At 45.6% G+C, this 17,454-nt stretch overlaps 1 protein-coding gene across 3 annotated transcripts in view; it reads left to right on the forward strand.

Annotated features, from left to right (window-relative positions):
* Galnt10 (polypeptide N-acetylgalactosaminyltransferase 10) overlaps positions 1–10,695 on the forward strand; it is a 238,707-nt gene extending 228,012 nt beyond the window's left edge. For all 3 annotated transcript variants that reach the window (XM_078051408.1, XM_078051395.1, XM_078051402.1), the window contains 3 exons: positions 317–433; positions 5,792–5,941; positions 6,730–10,695. In XM_078051408.1, the coding sequence (XP_077907534.1) occupies positions 317–433; positions 5,792–5,941; positions 6,730–6,888 (426 nt within the window). In that variant the 3' untranslated portion in view covers positions 6,889–10,695. The remainder of the gene's footprint in view (positions 1–316; positions 434–5,791; positions 5,942–6,729) is intronic.
* Positions 10,696–17,454: the final 6,759 nt, after the last annotated feature.

A 17,454-nucleotide genomic window follows, 5' to 3' on the forward strand; every position in this document is an offset into this window, starting at 1 on the left:
CTATACTGGAATCTCCTGGGATGGGGGTAGAATTCAACCCCTTGGCCTCTTGGATCAAATTCTCTGGGAGCAGACCAGGGTGTCCTTCTAGCAGCTTCTAACCGCAGGTCACTTCCTGACCATGACTGTGTGGTTGGAGCTCAGCAGCGAGAGCAGCTTCCTCTGCAGATGAGCATCCCTTACTGAGCTGCTAGGCACTGCCAGCAGCCCAGGGTGAGCTTCATTAAGACCACTCAGAACTGAGCCCATCTGCCTCTGCCTTGGGTCCCCTCTGTGAGTACCTCACTAGTCCACTCCTTCCCTTTTTCCCTCTCAGATTCGCAACGTGGGCACGGGGCTGTGTGCAGACACAAAGCACGGTGCACTGGGCTCCCCACTGAGGCTGGAGAGCTGCATCTGGGGCCGCGGTGAGGCTGCGTGGAACAACATGCAGGTAAGGGCCACTCCTCAGGGGCTGGCCACAAGGTCCCTGCACCATCTGCAGCACAAGTGCTCATGTGTTCAGGACTGAGAGAGAAAGGCTGTGGGCCAGCGATGAGTGACAGGCCTCAGCTCAGGGGACGAGTTGTAAGAGTTTCCTCAGCATCTCGGACAGGGTCTTCCTGTACCCCACAATAAAACCATCCATCTGGACTGTTGGTTATAAATGACAGACACCCAGCCCAAATGGCCTTCAACAAAAAGAGGGAGTTATTGGCTTACGTCACCAAGAAGTGTTGATGAAGTTGTCTGGATTCCTCTGGAACCTTCTTCCCTCTCTCGGCTTCCTTTTCAACCTGGCTCCTCCCATGTGGTGGCAGATGTTACTATTGGCAGCCCCATGCCACCCCAACCCCCACGGTGGATAGGCATGCCCTTCTGAGAGTTCTGGAGAATCTCTGGGGTTCTCATGCCTTAGGTTCCTGAGTGCCACAATGGGGAGATAAGGGATTCTCACATGAGTGGGGCCTGGGGCTCTGTGGTCACCTCACCTAAAGAACAGGGAGGATAGTGGGAAAGGGCTGCTTGTCTAAGGGATCATTCTCCAAGGATGTTACAGGAGAATGCAGACTGTAACTCAGCCTTGTGGGAAGGGCCTCCACTGTCAAGAAACATCTGTTAGCTCTCTGCAATCCTCCCTTCCCTTGAGCTACCCAGCATTTGCTGATTCTGGGCCAAAGATACATCTTGAATATCCTCTCTGTGCATTATCTGGCATTTTGGAAGCTCGCAGTAAAGTCTAGTCATTGGGTCCTCTGCATCAGCAGGACTCAGCAGGAAGAGGTTATAGTAGGCACACGGAGAACAGACAGCAGCACCTCTGTCTCAGTCCATTTTATGTTGCTATAACTGCAAGCCACAGACTGGGTCATTTATGAAGAATAGTAGGTTATGTGGCTTACAGTTCTGCAGATCCAAGACCATAACGCAGGCATCTGCCCAGCTCCCAATGAGGACCTCATCCTGGGTCATGACATGGCAGAGGGCATCAGAGGGGGACACAGACATGCTTGCTAACATGGATTTTTTTTTCTCCTCTTTTAAAGTCATTAGTGCCTTCTTGAGGGACCCAAACCTTCATCCCTCATCCAATTACTTCCCCAAAGCCTCACCTCTAAGTATCATTAACATACACTTTGGGGATTAAGTTTCCAACAGGTGAATTCCAGAGGATCCACCCAAACTGTAGCAAACTCTCAGATAGCACAGCACGCATCTCCCTCCGAAGTGCATATCTGCCTGCCCTGTCCTTTCTTCATAGTTCTTAGTAGGTAGTGGCCCTCTGCAACTAAGTCTTCTGATTCCTCCAGTGTTACTATGTGGCTATTCTCCACCTGGCCCTACCTCCAAAAGAGACCAAGAAGAGCATGAGATCCAGTTAAAAAGAGCCCATGAATCTCAACTTCAGAAAAGCCTCAATGTGTGGCATAGTCCAGGCCAACCCTGAGGACTCACAAGCAACCACAGGGTGCCCGGGGTTTGGGCCAGCCTTCGCTTTCCAAAGCGGGAAGCATGGCAGCCTCATTGGGATCCATGCCTCTTGGCCCTCAGCCACCCTGAACAGAGAGGCAGAACCAAAAGACAGCTCCCACCCTTGAAGAGGCCAGGAAATGGACATTAAGGAGGCAGTTTTTAGGAGAGTAGATAACAACCAATGAAAGATAAAACTTGACAGATGAGAAGTCACAGGTTGAGCCCTAGAACAGCCCCACCTTCCTTCCTAGAAGGATTTTCCACCCACAGGTCAGGGAGGCAGAACCCAAGTCCAGCCAAGTGACTCCCTGCCTTGAGGGGACAGAGCTGAGCATAAAGGAGCAAAGCCATTAGAACTCACAAAACAGAATGTAGGAGCTGGACAGGGAGAGAACTTGGAGAACTCCAGGCCCCGATAGATTCACTCTTAATTCTACCAAACATCGAAGAAGAGATTTTTACCAATTCTATGAAAATTCCAGAAAAGGAACGAATATTTATTTGCCAACTCATTTTGTGAGACCAGCATTACCTTAATACCAAAACCAGACTAATGTTGTAAGACTAACCTTAACTTATACTTCATAAACACAGGTGCAAAAATTCTAAACAAAATTTTAGAAAACTCTATTCAAAAGTATTTAAAAAGCATAACACACTGCATCTAAGTAAAATGTGTTCCAGGAACATAGTTGATTTAGACTTACAAAATTAATTGCTATGGGCCAGGATTGTAGCTCAATGGTAGATTGCTCACATAGCACACGTGAGACACTGGGTTCGATCCTCAGCACCACATAAAAATAAATAAATAAAATAAAGGTATTGTGTCCATCTACAACTAAAAAATAATAATAATTTCTATGATCCACCGTATTAACTGAAAAAGAAAAACATAAAATCACTTCAATGTGTTTGCCAAAATCCAACAATTCCTGGCATACCAAGAGTAGAAGGGAATTTTCTCACTTTGACAGAAGGAATCTCTGAAAAACCTGTGGCCAATATGATGCCTAAAGTCATCCAGACCGGACAGGAAAAAGAAAAACTGTCTTTATTTGTAGACTATATGAACATCTAAGTAGAAAATTCTTTTGACTCTACAAAGGAGCTATAATAATTAATAATAGAGTTTTAACAAAGTTGCAAGATACAAAAATCAAGCAAGATACAAAAATCAATCAGTTTATACTGATACTGAAGAATCAAATTAACAAAAAACAGGCATTTACAGGCTAAGGATATAGCTCACTTGGTAGAGTGCCTGCCTCACACACACAAGGCAGGGATTTCCCGCCCACAGGTCAGTCCTCAGCACCTGCCTTGGATCCCCTCTGTGGGTACCTCCTTCCCTTTTTCCCTTTCAGACTTGCAACATGGGCACAGGGCTGTGTGCAGTTCAGTCCCCAGCACCACACACACACACACACACAAAAAAAAAAAAAGGCATTTACTATAACATAGAAAATACTAGATATAACAAAAGATGTGAAAGTCCTATACACTGAAAGCTATATAACATTATTGTTAGAAATTAAGGAAGCTCTAAATAAATGAAAATATATACCATATTCAAAGGAAGACAATCAAAATCAGATCTTTCCAAACCAATATGTAAATGTAACACAAGCCAGATAGGGTGGTACACACCTGTAGTCCCAGTTCATTGGGAGGTTGAGGCAGGAAGATCATTTGAACCCACTCTTTAAGATCAACCTGAGCAACATAGGAAAAAAAAATCAACACCATTCTAACATTTTTTTTTTGAGAGAGAGAGAGAGAGAGAGAGAGAGAGAGAGAGAATTTTTTAATATTTATTTATTGTTTTTAGTTATTGGCGGACACAACATCTTTGTTTGTATGTGGTGCTGAGGATCGAACCCGGGCCGCACACATGCCAGGCGAGCGCGCTACCGCTTGAGCCACATCCCCAGCCCCCCATTCTAACATTTTAGAAGACTTTTTTTGAAGAAATTGGAAAAACTTATTCTAAAATTCAAGTGGAAATGCACAGGACCTCAAATAGCCAAAACAACTTTCAAAAAGAAACTCAAGGTTAAAGAACAAACACTGCCTGATTTCAAGATAATATTCTACAATGACAGTCATCGAGATAGTATGATCCTGTCATAAAGACAGATCAGTGGAAGAGAATGAAATTCAGAACAGACCTACACATACAAGGACAACTTGTCTTGACAAAGGTATAAAGGCAGTTCCAAGGAGAAAACGTCTTTTCTACAAATGTTGCTGGAGCAGTTGAATATCCATGCAAAAAACCAGTATATGTCTTATACCACATACCAAAATTAACTCAAAATGGCTCAAAGGCCTAAACATAGAACCTAAAACTGAAAAAACTTTTAAAACTTAGGCAAAGGAATTTGTGACCTTGAGTTAAGCAATGATTTCTTACATACAATCCCAACAGTGCAATACCAAAGGGGAAAAAAATACTGTCTTCAAAATGAAAATGTCTGTTTTAAAAAAAAAAACTGTTAAGAGAATAAAAAGGCAAGTCACAGACTGGAAGAAAATGTTTGTAAGGCCTATATCTAGAAAAAGATTTTTATCTAGAATATATAAAACCTCAGAGAACTCAATAACAATAATTTTAAAAAATTAAGACCAAAAGATTTGTACAGACATGTTACCAAAGAAGGCGTGTCAAATAAGCATATTAAAAATGTTGAATTCCATTAATTATTAGAGAACTGGGAACTTACAGCTACAGTGGGACATCACTGCACACCTGGTACAAAAACTGACCATATCCAAGGTTGGCAGGATACAGATGAACTGGAACCGTACCCTGCTGGTGGGGATGTCCATGGTACAGCCACCTTGCAAAACAGTTTGTCGGTTTCTTGGAAAATTAAACATTAATTGATGATATTAGCCAGCTATTTCACTTCTAGGTAATTATCCAAAAGAAAAGGAAACAAGTCCCTACAAGAATTATATGCAAATGTTCATCGTAGATGTTTTTGTAATAACCAAACACTGGAAACCATACAGATGTCCAAGAACCAGTAAATAAAGTGCCATACGGTGAAATCCACTGAGCAAAACAAGGAATGAGCTGCTGATAGATGCAGTTGCAACCTGGATGCATCTCAAGGAAATTCCATCGAGTGAAAAGAAATCAAACAAAAAAGAATGCACACTGTGTGCACCCTTTTCTATGAAATTCTAGAAACTGCAAATGAAGCTCTAATAACAGAAAGCAGATGAGTGGTTGCCTAGGGACATGGTGGGGAGGGACGGGAGGGAGAGATTACCAAGGAGCATGAGGACACTTTGGGGATAATGGATCTGTTCATTACCTGGATCCTGATGATTGTTTGAAGTATAAACATGTCAAACCATATCACATGACGCTTTAAATGTGTGCCGTTTGCTGTATGCCAATTATTCTCCAATAAAGCTGGGGGAGGTGTGGGGTAGGTGCTCATCAAATAAATGCAAGGTGAACCCAGTTTGGGTCTTGATTCAAACCAACTGTGAAAAAAAATTGGCAAGGCAGTCTAAGAACACTTGAAGTCTGGGTGCTTGATGACCTTGAGGACTCAGTAGTCACTTTCAAGTGTTATGATGTTGCTTGCTGAGGTATGTGCTAGCTGAGATTAACTTCACAATAATGTGGGTAGAAGGAGCCATGGGGGCACAGTGTAACAAGATTGGCTGAAGCTGGGTAATTAGAACAGGAGGTAATTTCAGTTGGCTCTCTTTTGGCCTATGTGTTTAAAATTTTTTTCCAAATTAAAAAAAAAATGGAGGAAAAAAAAGAACATTCCCAGACTTTATTGTCTCTACGGTAATGTCCCTGTGTGCACAGGTGTTCACCTTCACCTGGAGAGAGGACATCCGGCCCGGAGACCCTCAGCACACCAAGAAGTTCTGCTTTGACGCCGTCTCCCACACCAGCCCGGTCACTCTCTATGACTGCCACAGCATGAGGGGCAACCAGCTGTGGAAATACCGCCAAGTAAGACAAGATACACCGCAGGGCAGGGAGGGAATGTGGGCAACGGGTGGTGGTGGGGAATGGGGGGGATGGTGGGGACAGGCAACCTGCCAGATAAATTGTTTTAAAGCAATGAAGTTCCTCACGGCTTCCCCCGGCAGCTCAGCCCCTCCTTCCCTTGCTCCACAGACCTACCTTGCCCCATTTCCAACCAAGAGAAATCAGAAACCAGCTGGACGTGGTGGCACATGCTGTAATCTTAGCGGCTCAGGAGACTGAGGCAGGAGAATCACAAGTTCAAAGCCAGCCTCAGCAATGGCAAGGCACTGAGCAATGCAGTGAGACCCTGTCTCTAAATAAAATACAAAATAGGGCTGGGGATGCGGCTCAGTGGTCGAGTGCCCCTGAGTTCAATCCCCAGTATCCACCCACCCAAAAAAAGAAAAAGTCAGAAACCCAGGTTTTTATGTGAAATCTCCAAATTTTATCTGTTTACTGAGTCCATTAAAAAGAAGGCACAACCATGCCACGAGGGCAAGTGAGACCTGACTGGAGGCAGGCCGTGTGGAGGGCCCAGGTCTGGAAGTGACATGCATCACTTCTGCCCAGGGACAGGGACAGAACACAGGCCTGGGGTGACACCAGCTGTGGGGGGCACTGGGCCACATCTGGCTGTGTGTCCTGGGGGAGACCAACGGGTGTGTGAGCAGCTCGCCTGTCACTTCCTCCCCTACTTGTTGACATTATTGCTGCTGCTGTTAGTTGGTGACCCCAAGCGCTTCCTGGCTGAGCCCCTCCCTGTTTTGCAGGACAAGACCCTCTACCACCCTGTCAGTGGCAGCTGCATGGACTGCAGTGAAAGTGACCACAGAATCTTCATGAATACCTGCAACCCCTCCTCTCTCACCCAGCAGTGGCTGTTTGAACATACCAACTCAACAGTCTTGGAAAAATTCAACAGAAACTGAGCCCTCGCGTCCCGTTGGCAGGCCCAGAAGGTCCCTCTGGCTCATGAAGCCCCCTCCTCTGAGGAGGCTGGGTTTCTGGGGGCACCATGGTGTGCAAGGTGCTGGCCAAGTGGGTCAGGGCAAGAGTGCTCTTGAAGCTGGAGCAAAGGGTCTGCTGGTCCTTCAGCCCCTGAGTCATGGGGGTCAGGTATTGAGCGGACCCCACAGAGGACCCCACAATAAGACAGAGCCCACTTTAACCCCCACTGTGTTCTCTGGAGCACTGTGTGGGAGAATCCCATGGCAGCCCTAAGCTACCCGAAAATGAGTCCTATAAGGGTGCGCAGCCCTCCGGTGGCTCTCACATGTGAAGCTCTAGAGAAAGGCAGTATCTGCCTGGTGCGGTCAGCCTTTAGTACTGAGGCCACCCACCTGCAGCACAAGGGGAAAGTCCTCCTCGGGCCCTTTGTGTTTCTGCCTCTGTCAGGGGGTGACTGCCAGTCCTGCCCAGCTTTTGTTTTCTCTAAGCCCAAGGTGACTCACAGGCCATACCTGTGACCCTCAGAGTGTTCAATACTGACCAGATGGCAGTCATGGGGTCGGAAAAGGAAACCCAGACCTTCCTTTGCAGTCATGAACATAGAGCTGTCTCCCTCTGGCTCTCTGGGTATTTGGAATGCCCATTTCAATGCTCCCCAGGAACAGGACAGCCCTGCAACCAGCTTTAGGGGCCGGTTCAGATGGCCTTGGGCCCTTGGAAAAGGCCGAGTAGATCTCCAAACCGGAGAGGCTGAGCTCCCCCCATCCACGCTTCCTTTTCCCTTTCTCTCCCAGGCAAGTCCCTGCCTCAGGAGAGGAACGGGTGCTGTGAGGTGCTCCCTGCCCAGAAGCTGGAAGCTTCCACGACCAACTGTGGGCAAGACACCTCTGACCTCATTGTGGTTCTAGTTCTCATAGAACTCTGGAGTTTCTAAAGAACTCTGCGGCTCATCCAAACCAGAGTGTTCCATAGGATTCTGGAATTCTAGCCTCCAGTGTGGTTTCTAGAATGCTCTGATTAAAGCAGCAGGCAGGTCTGGTACAGTCGAGGCAGCCCCAGCCCGTGGACTGTCTGTGGAACTCAAGGTTGGAGGCACTGGCGAGATGGAGTGGGGGACCTGTGTCCATCAGCTGCCACCAGAGGCTCTGGTACAGCACAGTGCTCAGCAATGACCAGAAGGCCGGAACCTCCCTCCATCCCCACAGCTGCCGTCCCCAGGCAGTGGAGAAAAGAACTTGTTGTCCCATAACCAGGCATACCCACTAGCCCTTCACATTTACCTTTTGCTTTGTTTAATTACGTGTCAGATTCTAAGAGGGTTCCCAAACTGATAGGAGGCATTTCTGTAACCAGCCTGCCACCCACTGATTGAGAAACGAAAATCACATTCCACAACCTATGGCTCCACTAGCTAGCCCAGGAAATACTTGAAATCAGTATTCCAGTTAGACTCGGGTCACTCGAATGTGTCATTTACCAATTAAGTAACCGAGACAGAAATCTGGGAACACAGCCACGAATCTGCCTTGGAGATGCCGGCTGATCTCAAGGCCGTCAGTTATGGGGGGGGGGGGGGACCCTCCCAACCACCCGCACCCAGATTGAGTGTGTCACTGGCAAAGGACCGCTTCCAGCACGGTGCCTGTGCTCGCAGAGCTTGCTTGCTGACCCCACGTGTCCTTTTGCAGATGAGTGCTATATCTTCAGAGGTGGCCCTCTATAGAAGGGAGTCAAAAGAGAGAGGCCCCCTCTGGAATCTCAACAGAGGATGACAGGAACATGTAGATTTGGGGAGCTGAAGCGTGGGAGAGCAATGCAGCATCATTAAAGTAAAAAACTGTGCCTTTTAAAAAGAAAAAAAATGCAAATGTACAGCAAATCCCTAAACTTGAACCATTTCCTAGTGCCTTGCTAGACTAACGTAAAGGGGCAGGGGTGGGGGGAGGGGAACATTTTTGATGGCGTGTGCAGTTCCCGTGGGATGAGTGTGTTTCTTGATGTCTGATTTCAAGCAGGAGACATTGGGCCTGAAATGTGAGACCCAGAGGCCCCCAAGGGCAGAGGCCAGAGTTGTTCGGCTCATCGCATGAACACTGCAAATTCAAGGGCAGCTCAGCAACTTGTTTGGCCTGTGGCCTCCCTAGAAGGGCCTTGGCAGCCCCCGAGAGGAGCCTTGATTTGCCTCTTTGGGCCCTTGTTTGGGTCATGCTTGTGGCCCCCACCCCAACCCCCAAACAGAGTGCTCCACCTGTCCCTCACCGTAGGGATAAGGTACATAGGGTACTGGCTAGATTGCCAAATGGCCCCGCTCCTAGTGGGTGACGGTTCTCCACAGGACCAGGATTCTCGAGGAACGCAGGAGCCACAGGTAGTGTCCTTCCCCTTCCCTTTCCTTTGGTTCTCTTCCTAGCCTGCCTGGTCCACACCATAAGCAGGGCAGGCGTGTCCTCTGAGCTTTCTGGCATTTGTAACTGCTGAACCCTCTCCAGTAGGTCCTGAGACCTGGCTGAGTAACAGGGGCAGGAGGACAGGATTTGATTGTTTCCATTCCACTGACTGCAAATCCTAAGCCCCTCGCTGTCTGACCTTATTTTTGGAAACCACCTGTCTCAAGAATTCAGGCTTCTGCTCCCATCCCAGCTGATACTCAATACAGCTCAGCCAGGAGCCTGTGGAGATGCCAGGTAACAGGTGAGATGTGGGCCCCTTTTCCTCTAAAGCATCTATTTGGAGGATGAGGTGACAAAACAGGGTGTGGCTAGAAAGTATAGTGACCATGCGGACTCTCCCCCAAGCAGCTTTCCAAAGCAGGACTCCAGGAACATTTTGGGATGCAAAGAGCCTCTTTGCTGGTAATTAAATACAAGGTCTTTGAAGGTGGCTAGATTTGCAGCATACATATGAAAGCCATTCCAGCTGTGCCTCCAATTGGAGCTTCCAATCTGAAAACAGTCCAGAAACTGTTGATTCTTCCTTTTGGAAGAAAGCTCAGAGACAGGGGTGGGTACCTCTGCAGAAGATACCTGATGGGGAGATGTGACCCAGGGGCGCACTGGGACGGAAAGAGCAGTTTTGTTGAAGATGTAGCACGTGGATTTCCAAAGCCCACATGGCTTCCCCTTTTCAAACCTCCTACGTGCTCAATGTTCTTCAACCTAAGAAACAGGTGATGTCCTAGAAGATGGCTCCATATTTCCTTCTGTGAATCTTCCATTTTTCTAGTCTCTGAAGTCTCAAAAGAATAGCAAAGCACTTTACAGGGGAACTGGGGAATCAGGGTTCCTTGTTTGACAGATCTCAGCTGCACAGGTTGGGTGATCTTAACTCCTAGAAGGTCTTGCATTTTTAATATTTTCTGAAGATTTGAAAGAAGAGGGGCAAGGAGTGTGGTTCTGTTCTGGAATTCTTTATTGCTTTCGACTGATGCTGTTTGTGAAAAAGTCCAAGTTGTGTTTTAGTTCAAACTTGATCTTGAGTGCCTCTGGGTGGGAGTAGGACCCACATACCTAGTGACAAAGTCATCTGAACATCTGCTCCCGATGGCTTTGACGCAGCTGTGCCAGCCAACAGGGTCAGGTTCCTGCTCTGTTATTGGCTTGAAGACCAGAATCCCAAGGGGGTCCCAGGCAGGGAACATTTGGAAATTCAGACAGGGATTCTGTAGAGAAAGCTCAAGACTACCAACCTCTCTCCTCCTGCCTGGAAAAGCGAGCCTCTGTGAAGAAATGACTTTCCATGTATAATTGTGACTGTGATTGTTGCTGAGTAAACCTCCAGACTTTCTCTAACGTGGTCTCTGGCATATTCCTTGTGTGCTGTTCTCCATTTGATCACTGCATACACATCACTGAGCACCTGTTCAGCACCCAGGCACCCTGCTGGGTGCTGAACAAAATCCACCAGCCATCACTCTAGTGGGGAAGACAGACCTAAAGCAACAAAGACTGTTTCAGATGCAAATAGGGCTCTGTAGGATTAAAACAATGATATTTGAGACTGGGATTGGGGCTAACATTAGCTGACTGGTCAAGGGATGCGTCTAAGTTGAGGGAATGTGAACAAAGAGATAATGGGGGAAGGGAGTTCCAGCAGTGTGAAGAGCTAGTGCAAAGGCCCTAAGGCAAGAAGGAGTTCCTATATGTATGAGAGTAGAGCTCAAGGAGTTGGTGGAGCAGCCCACAAGTTTCTTAGAGACTACACCCTGGAGTGGAGGAGTTCTGAAGAGTAGTGACAATAAGAGATGGAAAGGCTAAACTCATTTCTGATGCCTACTCATCAATCACAAGTAGTTGTTTAGCAAACATTTCTGTGCTGTTGATGTTAGGTTTGTCTAATGCCATTTGATGGGGAGAGCACTGGCCAGCCCAGCTCTACAAAAACCTCAGCGAGATCTTAGTATACACATCCATCCCCTTCGAGGCTTCAGCTCACAGAAGAGAGACAAGGTTTTGGATGATTCTCCTGCTCCACCAATAGTCCTGTGGTTGAGTCCAGCAGGTGAGCACCATAACAGACAGCAGAAGCTGTCCTGGTGCTGTCCCTCAGGGCCCACCAGAGTGCGCTGTGGAGAGCAGCTTGGAGAAGGCTGACCATGGGGAAGGGGGAACCCAGGGCCATGAGCAGGTTTGAGCCCTAGAACCAGAGGGTCTTGGTAAAGGGCCTCAAAGCCTCCGAACATGCTTTCAAAGTCCTAGTTTTTCAGATTAGGAAACAGGAGCCCAGAGAAGTCCCTGACCCAAAGTGACATAGTGGTACATGATGATCCAGGTCTCCATGGGCCCCGCCCCATGCTATCCTCACACCATCTTACTTTGTAGTTTGCAGACATGTGGGGAGCTGCTATTATTACAACCTTTGTACCCATTGTCCCCGGACTCTCAGGAGAATTCCATGAAATAGATAAGACAAAAATGTTGCATATGTATTCAGGCCAGAAGCTCTGCTAGAAAGCCTGTAGGAGGGTAAGCCAGACAGACCTGCTCTCTGCCTGCGTGGAGCCCACAGATTCATAGGGGGAACAGATGTCGATCAAATGGTTGTTAAATGAGCTTGTAGCAAGGGTTGTGGTAAGTTCTAGAAAGGAGACATCCACCTGGCCTTATGTCATGAGAAGCTGGAGTCAGCAAGGAGGTCATGGAGCCTGCAGAGTCACCTTGGCATGAGCCAGCCCACCTGTAGGGTGACAGGAGAAGGTTTAATGAAGGAACTGCTTAACAAGTGTGTTTGGCATTAAGGAAACAACCAGGATAGTGAGGCACCTCAGGACTAGCAAACTGGGGAGAGGGGCTTCCCCCACAAAAATTGCTGCCCAGACAGGAAGGGGTGGTAGGAACACACCCTACCCTCTGTCCTCCTCCACCTTCCACTGCTCCACCTCACCACCTCCCAGTGGCTGGGCCCCAGCAGTGCAAATCCACATGAAGAAATACAAAGGCACTGGTCAAGGTGAACACTAAGTGAGCACAGAAGTGGTACAAATGGTGCTTTGGTTTGTTTGTAACTCTTTTTTTCTCTCATATCTGATTTTAAAAGAAAACTGCATAAATCAATAATTATGAACTTGTTGCTGAACACACATGTGTAAGAAAGGATGGAATTGATATGACAGTAACATGACAAGAAAACCACAGCTATAGAGGAGCGGAGTTGCTGAATACTACTGAAGATGAGTTGGGATTAGCCAGACTAGAATGGTTTTAGTTAAGATGTTAATTGTAATCCTCAGGGCAATGCCTGAAAAAAATATAACCTAAAATATGTAGTTAAAAAGAATAGGGGCTGGACACAGTGGCACACACCTACAGTCCCAGCAGCTCAGGAGGCTGAGGTAGAGGATCAAAAATTCAAAGTCAGCCTCAGCAACCTAGTGAGGTCCTAAGCAACTTAGTGAGATCCTGTCTCTAAATAAAAAATTAAAAGGGCCAGGGGGGCGGGGGGGGGTTCAGTGGTAAAACGCCCCTGGATTTAATTCCTAGTACCAAAAACAAAGGTAGGGAGGGAGGGAAGGAATTAAAATGGTACACTAGGAAATGTCTTTAACACAAAAGCAAACAATGGAGGAATTGAAAAATATTTTTTAAGTAAGTCACAATGAACAACTAGCAAGGGCTAGTTGCATACTTCCTAGCCTGTGCAAGGCCATGAGTTCAATCCCCAGCACTGCAAGAAAAAAAAAGAAAAAAAATATATATATATATATAGCACAAAATGGCAGAAGTAAATACTTTCATATCAGAAATTACATTAATTGTTTAAAATATGGGGGAAATCCCTTCACTCTCTCAGAACCAAGCATGATTCACATTTGTTTCAATTTGTGTTCATTAGCCTATTAAAGGTTGAAAATAAGGAGAAAAAAAAAAGAAATTACATTAATTGTAAATTGCCACAGTCCGGCTGCAGCAAACTAACGGGGGGGGGGGGGGGGGGGGTTTGACGAGCAATTTGATACAGCAGGAGTGGGAGCCGTTTATTGTAGGACAGGAGGGTATATATATATTCCACACAGCTTATCTTAATTAACATAAACTAGATACAGCAGTCAACCAATAAGAAATCTCCACACTTAATGGCTCTCTGGCGCCACCTCACAAACCACTCCCCCTGGCAAAATGCCAGGCGCCATCCTGACTTGTTTACAGACTCTAACATTTCCCTCTTTTGTTTAATTTAAATAATGACCATAGTGGTTTTTTTTTAAAGAGAGAGTGAGAGAGGGGAGAGAGAGAGAGAGAGAGAGAGAGAGAGAGAGAGAGAGAGAGAGAGAGAGAGAGAATTTTCAATATTTATTTTCAATTCTCGGCGGACACAACATCTTTGTATGTGGTGCTGAGGATCGAACCCGGGCCGCACGCATGCCAGGCGAGTGCGCTACCGCTTGAGCCACATCTCCAGCCCGACCATAGTGGTTTTTACACATACACCATAAATAATCTACTACGAGCAGAAGGGGAGGATACAAAATGTCACAATACCAAGCCAATTGATGGGTCCATGCAAGAAGCCCTTGGAAAAATTATACCAGCAATGACACTGTTAGCAAAGATACTGAGTTACAATTTGTTGTAGATTACAGTTTGTTGTCTCAGTCTAGGTAAAGCAGTGTCTCAATAGATTAACTCACAGTCCAGGTAAATCACAGTCTGGGTAAATTCTGCAGGCAGCTAGCTTAAATTACAGTCCAGGTAAGTTCCACAGGCAGCTAGCTTGATCCAAAGTCTCTGGTTCTCAGCAACACTGGAAATTCTTTCACCTTCGTCCTCACCAGCATGGGACGAAGGCAGGAACCCTGACAATGCTGGCTAAAGAAAATCCTGTAGTATTCCAGCAGGCACTAAGAAAACAACCTTCTGAACAATTTAGTACATTATCTCAAGGTTTTTTACATTTGAAATAGGCCTTAATGGTGCTCATTAACTCATTAGCTTCCAGGTGTGGAAGAACCATTGTAGTTACTGGCCTTGGAAGCAATCAAACCTCAGGGACTCGGGGCGGTCGGGCGGTCTCCTGCAGCATCTGGGGCAGCCCCAGATGGCCCTGGGGAGAGTCCTGGGACTCAAACTGCTTCCGGGCACAGGGAGCAAAAGCTTGCAAGACTGTGCCTCTGGGTCAGGTCAGGATTTGGGCTCTCACAGTGGCTTCCCACTCCCTGGGTGGGGGCAAGGAAGAGCCAGCTGCCGCTGCTTGGAAAGTCCTTGCTGTGCCATGACCGGCTCTCACACGTGGCAGCCGCAGCACCGATTCATGCACCCTCCAGCAACGAAAAGCATTCAGTAATAGCCTTTTGCTGCAACTTTTTTCCTGATAATCCTTCCTCCTCTGAACTTTCTTCTTTCTGATTAGAGTTCCTGGGCTTCCATCAACACATGCCCTAACTATTCTTGGTACCACTGGGGTGCCTTTTTCCCTTAGTAATTTACTTTTTACCCCTTCCATATTTTAAGACAATACAACATTTTAAGACAAAACAAGACACAAACATACTGTATTAATCTTCTCCATTTTCTCGAAATGGCCATTTTTCCTCTCGCCCTATCTGTCTAGGGACGAGCAGATTTGCTCCAGTCCTATCTAGGGACGGGCAGCTTTTTTCGTCACTTACCCCCCACCCCAGTGTCCTGGGGCTCCCCATACGGGCCACCATCTGCCGCAGTGGCTGCAGCAAACTAACGAGGGTGGGGGGGGGTGACGAGCAATTTGTGTATTTTGATACAGCAGGAGTGGGAGCCATTTATTGTAGGACAGGAGGGGTATATATACATTCCATACAGCTTATCTTAATTAACATAAACTAGATACAGCAGTCAACCAATAAGGAATATCCACACTTAATGGCTCGCTGGCGCCACCTCACAAACCACTCCCTCTGGCAAAATGTCAGGCTTGTTTACAGACTCTAACAGTAAATATATTAAACTTTATACATAAAAGATGTACAAAAGGCCATGAAACATATACCATATGTTACATAAACTGGCAGTACATTTTTCAAATGACCCAACGATAGCTGTGTACAAGAAACCCATTTTAGATTCTAAATAAAATAAAGATGTTGTGTCCACCGAAAACTAAAAAAATAAATCAATAAATATTTAAAAATTCTCTCTCTCTCTCTCAAAAAAAAGAAAGAAAGAAAGAAAAGAAATTAGATAACGAAGAGCAAACCAAACCCAAGGCAATGATAGGAATGAGAACAAAAATCATTGGGGATGGGGATGTGGCTCAAGCAGTAGCGCGCTCGCCTGGCATGCGTGCGGCCCGGGTTCGATCCTCAGCACCGCATACCAACAAAGATGTTGTGCCTGCCGAGAACTAAAAAATAAATATTAAAAAATTCTCTCTCTCTCTCCTCTCTCACTCTCTCTCAAAAAAAAAAAAAAAAAAAAAAAACTTGAAGTGATCCTTCTTTAAAAAAAAAAAAAAATCATTGGAAGACATTAGAAAAAAAAAAATAAACCAAGAGTTGATTCTTGAAAAGAAAGTGAATATACAAACATGGAGGGAGAAAATATTTTCTAATCAGAGTATGCAAAGAACTCTTACAATGCTACAATAAGACAAATAACCCAAGTAAAATATGAGCAACTATTGGAACAAGCATTTCTTCAAAGAAGATGTACAAATGGCCATGAAACATATACCAATATAGGGCTCGGGTTGTGGCTCAAGTGGTAGCGTGCTCACCTGGCATACGTGAGGCACTGAGTTTCCATCCTCAGCACCACATAAAAATAAATATATTGTATCCACCTAAAACAAAAAAATAAACATTAAAAAAAGAAATATATACCAATATAACACAAAAAGATCTCAACAACATTAGTCATTAGGGAAATGCAAATTGAATGTACAAATAAGTGGCATATGTCCACACAATGGAATATTATTTAGTCATGAAAGATGTAAAGTACTGACACACACTTCAATATCATACTAACTGAAAGAAATTAGATACTGAAGATCATTAACATATGGTTCTGCTAGTATGAAATGGTAAAAAAAAAAAAAATAGGCAAATCCATAGAGACAAAGTAGGTTGGTTGTTGTCATCAGTAGGAGAAAGAGGGAATTGAGAGTCACTAACTAATAAGCATGGGCTTTCTTTTGGAGGTGTTGAAAATATTCTGGAATCCAGAGGTAGTGATGGGTACACAATTTTGTAACATATTAAAAGCCATTAAATTGAATGCTTTAATGAATTTGACCTCCTTTTTTATTATTTTTTAATAACTTTGTTATTTATTTATTTTTATGTGGTGCTGAGGATGGAACCTAGTGCTTCACTCATGCTTGGCAACTGCTCTATCAACTGAGCCACAACCCAACCTCCATTTAGAAAAAAAAAAAAAAAGTAGAACAGAGCTGAAGAACTGTTGGTAGTTTGGAGCAAGTAGTAACATTTTAGTTCCTTTGTTGTCAGTGCAAAAGAATAGTTTGTTATATGCAGATGGTAAAACTTTATCCTATATTTGCACACAAATTGCATGTAGCCAAGTGTATATTTTCTTTTGTAACTTCTTTGGGGTTTTGTTTGAAAACTCTTTTCAAACTCATGAATAAGATAAATTCGCATCTTTATTTTCTTCTAAATGTTTAAATCATTTCCTCTTCTTAGGAAGAGGAAAAAGGGGGGAAAAGAAGGAGGAGGAGGAGGAGGAGGAGAAGGAGGAGGAGGAGAGGAAGGGAGAATGTTCCAGATCCAGGGAGAAGGCATGTGCAAAGGCCCTATGGTAGGAGCTTGACAGGTGTGAAGATCAGTGAGGACGGACTAGGATGAAAGAAAGGTAAAGAGGAGAACAGGAAGGAGGTGGAGACAGAAGCCAGACCCTACAGAGCCTTGTGAGTCATCTTAAAGAGTCTCTCACCTTTATTTAAAAGCCACAGAAACCACTGGGCAACTTTTCACTGGGCGGAGAGAGAGCAGCAGATGTGCCCTTGGCGGACATCTAGAGCAAGGAAGTGACCTCTCCAGATGCTGGCACAGAGTAGGTGCCCAGAGCTGGAGAGTGAGGATCAGCTCCAGGGCAGCTGGTTCTCTGGTGCCACTG

The sequence above is a fragment of the Ictidomys tridecemlineatus genome, chromosome 1 (genome assembly GCF_052094955.1).
Source record: "Ictidomys tridecemlineatus isolate mIctTri1 chromosome 1, mIctTri1.hap1, whole genome shotgun sequence".
Classification (NCBI taxonomy): domain Eukaryota; kingdom Metazoa; phylum Chordata; class Mammalia; order Rodentia; family Sciuridae; genus Ictidomys; species Ictidomys tridecemlineatus.